The sequence below is a fragment of the Phaseolus vulgaris genome, chromosome 7, assembly GCF_051622355.1.
Source record: "Phaseolus vulgaris cultivar YP4 chromosome 7, ASM5162235v1, whole genome shotgun sequence".
NCBI lineage: Eukaryota > Viridiplantae > Streptophyta > Magnoliopsida > Fabales > Fabaceae > Phaseolus > Phaseolus vulgaris.
Genome location: NC_143504.1, coordinates 43,862,793 through 43,872,141, shown reverse-complemented (window position 1 = coordinate 43,872,141; position 9,349 = coordinate 43,862,793). Strand labels below are relative to the sequence as shown.

At 36.6% G+C, this 9,349-nt stretch overlaps 1 protein-coding gene across 1 annotated transcript; it reads right to left on the bottom strand.

Annotated features, from left to right (window-relative positions):
* Window positions 1-3,031: 3,031 nt before the first annotated feature.
* On the bottom strand, window positions 3,032-3,418 carry LOC150025932 (uncharacterized). Its single transcript, XM_090304825.1, has one exon. The coding sequence runs from the start codon at window positions 3,416-3,418 to the stop codon at window positions 3,032-3,034; it is 387 nt and encodes a 128-aa protein (XP_090160951.1).
* Between the last annotated feature and the right edge of the window lie 5,931 nt (window positions 3,419-9,349).

Sequence of the window (9,349 nt, the reverse complement as noted above, 5' to 3'; positions counted from 1 at the left end):
CTTGCCAACCCCATTTTCAAAGTGCTCGCCAGCTTGCCCAACACAATCCAATGGAGCGAGGTGTATGCAAGTTTTTGGAAAATTTACAAGTTATTTTCAACACTTCCACCATCTTGAAGCAGGAAAATCACCCTGAACCGCTAAAAACCTACATTGATATATTGCCCTCTTTGATCCCTCTTCCTGACTTTTAGATGTACTTCTTCCTTATATACATGTGTAACGGTCTTTATCTTTTTTGTAGATAAAATGTTATCTTCATTCAGCAAAGTTGAACTGGCTGATCGGATGAAATGCCTGCGGGCCTCTAAGGTTGCCTCAGGGGCGAACTCTGCTAATCCTGATGGTGTCCAAGTCAAATCCAATCATGATGAATGAACTTTATCAGGTTTAAAAAGGAAACGATCAGAAGGCCCAATTTCTTCCCAACACTCCTGCTCAAGCTCAGGTCCCGAGGTGGAAATCATCGGGGTTGTCGGACCAAGTGTTGGTAATCGTGAGAAAGAGAAACCTAGTTTCTGGGATGCAGATTTTGACATGTCAACCCACACCAGTACCTGCTGGAGGAAGACATTTCGATGTTAAAGAGCTCTAAAGCCAATTTCCTTTGCAAGGATGCAAAAAATCTGCTTGGTCAAGTTACTGCCTTGGTAAGCATGGCAAGTATCAAAACCGCTGAGGATGCACTGGAAGCGGAGAAAAGGCTTTGTGAAGTAGCCGATCTCCAAAAGGAGGTCAATGGCTACAAGAGGAAACCAAAGAAACAAAGTGGCTTCGTTCCAAAATGGTGTGTTTTCGTTCTGAAAATGAGTGACTCAAGTCAGCACAGTCGAAACTTGAAAACCATGTTCGCCGAGCGAAAGATGAGAACGAAGGAAACCAGAAAATACTGAGTCAGCAGGAGAGCAAAATTGAACTCCTTAAGGACGATGTGGCAAACTCTTACATGGTCGACTTCAGAGCAGCTTTGGAACAGGTAGTCGTCGTTTACCCAGATACGGATCTCTCCTTAATGGACCCTTGCAAAGCTGTGGTGGATGAGAAATTGATGTGAATCGTCTTAAAGGATTTCCTTATACCGCTTTTCTAAGTCTTTTATTTTCTATTCAACGTGTTCGAAAAAATCTTTATGTGTGTGCGATTTTGACAAACATTATGTTTTGTATGTAGTTCCTCTAAACTTATTTTTGCTTATGCATCTATGACTTATTCCCTATACCCTGATGTTCACGAGGAAAAACCATCTGCAACCATGATTAGACGATTAAAAGCTCCTGAACTTCTATCCCCTAAAATGTTAACATATAATTGTGTTTAATTGATTTGTTTTACTCATAACACCCGGATAAGGGGCTTCGTCGTGGAACTTCCGAAGCGATCGTCTAACCCAAGCATGGCCACACGGCAAGGAATTCTTTTTTGTCCAATCATAGGAAGCGTTGAAACGCCCATTTGGTCCAATTATGGAGATTCCGCAAATGGTTTTTACCCGTCGAAAACATAAAGAACATTGAAACACCAATTTGGTCCGATCATTGAGGTTCGGCGAATGGTTTTTACTCGTCAAAAGCGTAGAGAACGTCGAAACACCAATTTGGTTCGATCATGGAGGTTCAGCGAATGATTTTTACTCCTCGAAATCGTAGAGAACGTCGAAATACCAATTCAGTATGATCATGGAGGTTCGGCAAATGGTTTAACTCGTCAAAATCTTAGAGAACGTCAAAACACATTGTTGATTGAGGGTTAGTGTGGTACGACTACAGGATTCGGGGAATCTCTTCAGGCCACCTCCCTTTAGCTTTCTCCAACCTCCTCTTCAATCCGCATAGCAATACCTTATTAGTTGACTCAACCTATCTGTTGGTTTGTGGATGTTCAACAAATGTAAAAATTTGTTTGATCCCCAATTCAACATACAACTCTTTTAGTTGTCTACTAGCAAACTGCGTTCCTTTGTTCGAAATAATTTGCCTGGGAACGTCGAAACGGCACACCACGCTCTTTCAGACAAAGTTACGAACCTTTTGGGTTGTTATAACTGCGACAGGTTCCGTTTCAATCCACTTAGTAAAGTATTCTATAGCCACGATCAGATACTTTACCTGTCCGGCTGCTAAGGGAAATAGGCCGAGAATGTCAATTCCCTATGTGTGGAAAGGCCACAGACTATGTATCGACCGTAGCTGCTCCAACGGTGCTTGATGTTAGTGTGCATGCTTCTAACATTGCTCGCACTTTTTGGTATAGTTCATACTCTCTTCCCTTATCGTCGGCCTATAATACCTAGCTCGAATCACTTTCGACGCCAGTGTTCGTCCCCTAATATGACTACCACAAATTCTCTCATGGAGTTCAGTCAATATTCTTGTTGCTTGGTCATGACTTACGTAAGTGAGCAATGGATGAGCAAACCCGTGTCTGAATAGGTGTTTATCTATCATGACATACCGGCTTGTGTTCTTCTTTATCAGTTTGGCTTCATCTTGGTCTGGTGGAAGCAATGTATCGGCTATATATCGGATGTAGGGGGTCATCCAGGTGTCCCTGGCTACAACCTGTAGAACCTCCACTTGTAACTCTCCCTCTTCCAAGTTGAATTGTGCGGTTGTCCTAGGTGACCTCAAGGTTTCCTGTATCACCATTCTATGGGCTCCTCCCTTTCCCGAACCGGCCAACTTCGATAAGAGGTCGACTTCGGAATTTGCTCCCTTGGCACATGTACTAACTCAAAAGTAGAAAAAGCCTTTTTCAGAATATTCACATACCTAAGATGTGATGCTAGTTGGGGATCTTTAGCTTGGTAAGATCCACTTATCGACCTTGTGATGAGTAGTGAGTCGCTCTTAGCTAGCAGTCTCACCACACCCAATTCCTTTCTGATTCTTACTGTGTGAGTTATCCTTGTATCTTCCCTGCTTCTAGAATTCATTTATTATTTTTCTTCTTATCGTCTCTTTTGCTTCAATATGAACAGCTGCCCTTTCCCAAATTTTTTGCCATTGACTCGGCCCAATGTGGAATTAATGAATCACTGCACAAACTTGCTCGAAGGCCCTTCATGAATGCATCCACCACCTATCTCCTCATTCAGGTTTCGAAGTCGTACTGACACCACGTAGAAACGGTTTAGATATTCCTTGTAGGACTCCCCCTCTCCTTGTCGTACATCAAATAGATCAGCAAGACGAGGCGGCTCGATCTTGTTGGCCGAGAATTGCTCTTTAAACATATTGGAGAACTCCTGAAATGATGTTATCCTAACATCTAGGATACCATTGAACCTTTGAAGTGTAGTCCCCATGAGTGTCCAAACAAACATCTTGCAGCGTACAGTACCAGATCCTCCATATATGATCATTTGGGCTCGAAAAGCCTTTAGATGTCCATCAGGGTCCTCGATCCCTGTGAAGGGCATTATCTTAGGAGTAATAAAATGAGGCGGGACTAACTCCTCCATAATGAGTAGCGAAAAGGGTCTGGGGTTATCTCACGTTGAGATGTCAGGAGAGCGGACACGGGTGTTCCTTCTTGCTTGCCTATCCATGGTTTTACATAGCTCTTCATTTGCTTTGTGCAAATCTTCATTAATTTGGACTGAATCCTCTATTGCTTTCCTGGACCGATCAATCTCCTCCTATAGCCTATCTTGGCTAACCCGAGACGCTTCCCTGTCAGCTTGGGTTTTTTCTTGCAATCGGTTTCGTTCCTCCCGAAATTCCCTAGCCTGTCATTTTACTTCTTCATTGTCGTGTTGTAGCGCCAACATTGTCTCCATGATTTGCTGGAGGGTGGGTGTTTTGTCCACCCTTCATGTCCTTCGGTTTGTGTCATGCATGCTTCCTGGTCGATTCCCTCTGTGCAGTGTTTTTTGAATCAGCGGGATAGATTTTACCGGTCCCACGGCGGGTGCCAAATGTTCTGTCCAAATTCGATTTCCTCGCCCAATACGATCTTTCACTCTTCCTCCCCTGTTTCTCTCTTTTTTCTCTCTCCTCTTTTTTCCCCCAACTTGACTCTGTCCCTTTTTATCTTTTCTCCTCTTTTTTTATGCTCTCCCTCACGCCCATTATCCTCTCCACGCTCTTCCCCCTCTTCACCTTTTCTCCTCACGTCCTTCTTGAAATGTCTTTGTGCACCTTCTAACACGGTTATTGACCTAACCTTGATTGGTCAATCCGGTGTGGCTTGCCAGACCATCATTTTGACTGGTCAGTCCGATGTGGATGGTCTAGTCAGTTTTCGAATCTCATACCTTATTTGGTCATTTAGATTGACCCTTTTGACCGACTTGACTCAAGATCAAGAATAACTCCCCTTGAATGACTTTGACTTACCTGAACAATACAATACATATAATTTTTTATTAAATTCACAACAGCTTCATTTTCAAAGAATCATATAATATTATTTTTTTCGTTTTATACATTGACGAATTACGAGGAGTCTTGGCTCCCTAAATCTTGATGTCTATTGATTCTAATGTTTCTTCTTCTTCTTTTGATATTTGACATAGGGATCAGTGTAATTGGTAATTAAGAAATATATAATATGTGAGAAGAATTTTAATAATTTTGCATGAGATTAGAAATTAAAATTATGTTTAATTTGATATATAAATTTAACCCAAAATTATTGTTTTATGGATTGAAAAGCCACTTATTAAATCTTTGAGCTTTAATGCATGAATAATTTTTAAAACTTTGAGCTTTAATGCATGATTTTACAATACTTACAGAAATTTCACTTTTTATTAACAAAATGAGGTGGGCATGATGGAATTATAAGCTGCTATTTTCTAGGATTATATGTTGTAATATGAACCAACTATTCTTAAAGTTAAATTTTATTATTAAGCAAAATGACGTTTTATGTACATAAAATAAGTGACTTTTTTTATAGTTGTTATTTATATGGAGGTACGTAGGTGTAATATGTAAGGTTGTTAGAATTGTTTTGTATAAGGATGGGATAAAAAAAAATTAAGCCTATATGTAACTAATTAGAATTGTTGTTAGAATTTGTTTTGTAATATGTAATTAATTATTATATTAATTAAATTAAATATTATTTTATAACTTAAAAAAATGTTAATATTTAAAGTAATTTTTATTATTAATAAAAAATTATAATTTAATTTCTAAATTGATATATTAACTACCAATACTTTAACTATTAATTACTATTTTACCAATATTTTCCATAGTCCAAGAGGTGAGTTTGTTAGGACTATATGACTTATCATGGTATTTTAATAACTTTGGATTTAAAGTTAATGACAACTATTCTGGCTATTACACAAGCAAAGAGATAACAATCTATGACTCGAACTTTGGTAAAGTTAATGACTTTTTTTTATAGTTGTTAAACAAACTTTTTCTAAGATAAATATTATTCTTGGAAGTTGAAAGGAGGAGGGTTAATATGTCTTAGTTTTTATTTTTGATATGACCTTAAAAGTTATGCGTAATTTTAGAGAAGAAAATAGGTGTGGTGATAGTTTGGCTAGTGAGAGTTTTATTGATAAAGCTTTTTTAATAGGTTAATATCCCTATTTGTATTAGAGGTAGTTTTCAAAAATATGTATGGTTTAGTTAAATATAGGTTTGTATAATTTGCATGACTTAGAGTTTAGTTTTTTCCGTGTATGTGTTTTCTTTTTTTTATTAATATTTTATCATATAACATATGATTGATGAGCTATGAGATGTAAACATAGTTCTAATGTCATATCTCCATTGTAATGCTACTATATTAAAACCTTTAATTTAATCAAAGTGTGAAGTCAATATACTAGTAATATTTGTTCATTTAATTAGTTGAATTCTTATTTTATTACTCTCTTTCTTGATATGTGACTGTTGAAAGTTTGACCGCATAAATCAATAAAAACATTCTTTTTTTTCATTATTCTTTTTTCTTCATAAACAAAATAAGTTTTTTATTATAATTTTTAATCTTAAAATTTTAATTGATTTGAAACCTTATGAGAAGATTTTGGTTTCAGACCCAAATATATAATACCACTTATGGTTTCATTCTACATGCATTAAATCATAATTTTAAAAAAATCACTTTAAGCATAACTCAATCTTATAAAACCAACTTATAAGATAAGATTTGCACTGACTTATCAACTTGTGCGTGTGATTATATATATTATGACTTATATAGTTCTTATCTCTAATCGATGTGGGATCTCCAACACCCCTTCACGTTGAGATTGTCAACTCGTGCTCACATCAAGACTATCAACTTGTACGTGTGATTATCTCCAACACACCCCATCCACGCCAAGACTGTCAACTCGTGTGTGTGATTATATATATTATGAATGGTCCAATAGTGAACTTTAAATGACTCTGATATTATATTAAGAAGTGGACTTTAAGTCTAACTCAATCTTATAAAACTGACTTATAAGGTGATGTTTTCACCCATTTATATATATTGTGAAAAGTCTTTATCTCTAATCGATGTGAGATCTCCAACAACTACTTCACAAACATGACTATAAAATATAGATTTGCATGATCTAATATAGATTTAAATGTAAATTTTGAAATCACAAAACCATAAATTGAAAATGACTATATTATTTTTCTACAAAAGAATTTTGTAATCTTTTAAAGGATTTCATTATTGGTGTAGAAGAAAAATTTCTCTCAATCTCATTATTCCAAATACACCAAAATAATCCAAAGTTAGCTTTTAGATTATTTAAATAAATAGTCAGATGAAGACATTGAAGAGACCAACAACAATATCCACCAAATTAGTTCATATAAATAGTAGTTTTTTTTTATCAGCAAATAATTAAATAAATAAAATGGAGCATGTCAGGGATGCTCCAACCCTTACACAAAATCCAGGCAACGTCCTTGCTTTACCAGAAACATTTTACCTGCTGAACTTTAGGCTTTTCTAACTAAGCCTTTCAACAAAATAAGCACAAGAAACAGAAAAATAAATTGCTCAATATTATCACAGGCACTAACTATATGAAGCCTAAATCCTTAGGACAAAAACAAATCAAAAAACAATCAAAAGAATGACAATAGTGCAAATTGAGTTATTGTGCAGTATTCCTCATTCATAAATCTATCAAGTCGGCCTTTGTGCTAAGTGAATTGCCTAAGCACTCCAAACCATTTCTTTCCCCCAGATATGTCTAAATTCTGCAATTTCTTGCAGCAAACCAAACACTCTTCCTTCATCGCACTCCCGTTCTTTTTTGTCCTATCTTCCTTGTACTTTCCAGTTTTGCCACCTTTCGAAAAAACCCATCCTTTTATTAGGTTCCAGAAAATCTCTTCTCTTTTCCTGCCACCACAAAATGCAATCTTGCTCCTTCATTACTTCAAATCTACAACACAACAATACCTTAAGCAACACCTATTTGAACTTTATTAACTTAGATAATGTAAACAATTTAAGGGGTATAACACCCAATCAGAGTAAGAGAAATTATAGTTCATTATTTTTCTTCTCATCTAAGACCAAGCTTGTATTTATGTAAGACTAAAGATTTCTTCTGCATCCACCTTCCCTTCCTTGAACACCACTCCATTCCTTTGATTCCAGATACTCCAGACAACCGCTACCCACACCTCTTTCCAAACACAGTTTCGTTTCGCATTGAACTGTGGCAATACGAACTGTAACAAATGTTGCTTCATATCATTACTATACACAACTTGTACCCCAACCCATTTTGAAACCATTAACCACACCTTATATGCTACCTTACATTCCACAAAAAGGTGGTTAATCGTTTCCTCTTCCTGATTGCATAAGGGACACATAGATGATGGTAAGACAATGCCTCTTCTCTAGAGGTTTACACATGTTGGTATCTTCCCTTTTAGGGCCTTCCAAGCCAACATTAAAGCATTGGGAACAACTTTGATTTCCCATAACATTTTTATTGCTTGGCTCCTTTCAGAGGGTATATACAATTGCAAAACTTGGTAGGCAGATTTTACAAAAAACAAGTCACCTTCTTCAATTGCCCAAACAATCTTATCCCGCTAGTCATGGTTAATTCTGACTCTATTCAAATCTATTACCAACTGTGTGAGTTGTTCTTTTTCCCATTCAAATGTCAACCTTCTCCAAATCAAGTTCCATTCCCATCTTGATACATTCCACAATCCTACCTGTTGGATTATTTTCCTTTTATCCTCTTAGATTATATACAACCTTGGAAATTTTTGTTTTAGAGGTAAAGTGTCTAACCACTTATCTTCCCAAAATAGGATATCGTTCCCGATCCCAACCTTCCACGATAACTTATTATAAAACCAACTTTTCGATTTACCTTCTTCACAGACATTACATAGATCACGCCACCACCATGATTGTGATTAGAAGTTCTTCTTTAGGCACTAGTTACATATTTAGACAATACCACCTCTCTTTGTGTACCTATAGAGTTCACTTTCAGTTTCCACATTCATTTTGCAATAAGGGCTTTGTTAAAGCTTTTTACATCCTTTATACCCAAACCCCCTTTCTATCTTTGGTTTGTTTGCAAATTGTTTCCCATTTTATCCAAGCAATTTTCTTATCTACGCTCCCCCACCCCCCACAGAAACTGTCTTTGCAAGGTGCAAGCTCCAATTCATTTACCATTCCATGGAAAAAGAATTTTAGTTCTCTTTGAATTTTTCAAAAAGTTGGGTATAATTGGTATTAGTATCCCCATTTGTTACTTAAATATGGACGTTGGTTCCTAAGGGTGTCTTGCGTTAGAATGGATGGCTTTAAACTAGAGGGGGGTGAATTGTTTAAAGAAGATTTTCGCAAACTTTTAAAACAAGAATGAATTTATCTCAGGAAACCATTGATAAGAAATTCAATTTACCAAAAACAGCAAACAAAACAGCAGAACCAGAAAAACAATCGGTTGTTTATACCAGCAAACAACAAACAAAACTACAATTAAAGAGTTAAGGATAGAGAGATTGCACACAGAGGTTTATACTGGTTCACTCCAAATCCAGAGCTACATCCAGTCTTCTCAGAAACCCTGAGGAAATCCACTAAGCAATCACAACTTGATCACTTACACAACAACCAAGAGAATGACCTTGAACACCTCAAGACACACACTCTTCTTGGCCAACACACCAACACCAAGATTGTTTATGTTGATCCCCTCAAGAACACACAGCCAATCTCAACAAACACATAAACGAAACTTGTTTCACAAAGTACAAGGATTAAACTTGTTACAGAAGATAATCTGAAATCAATACAAGCAGAATCCTATTCCACAACTTTGATCAATCACAAACTTTTTAGCAATCTCAGCTCTTTGAAAAACTCAAAAACTTTTAGCAAAAAC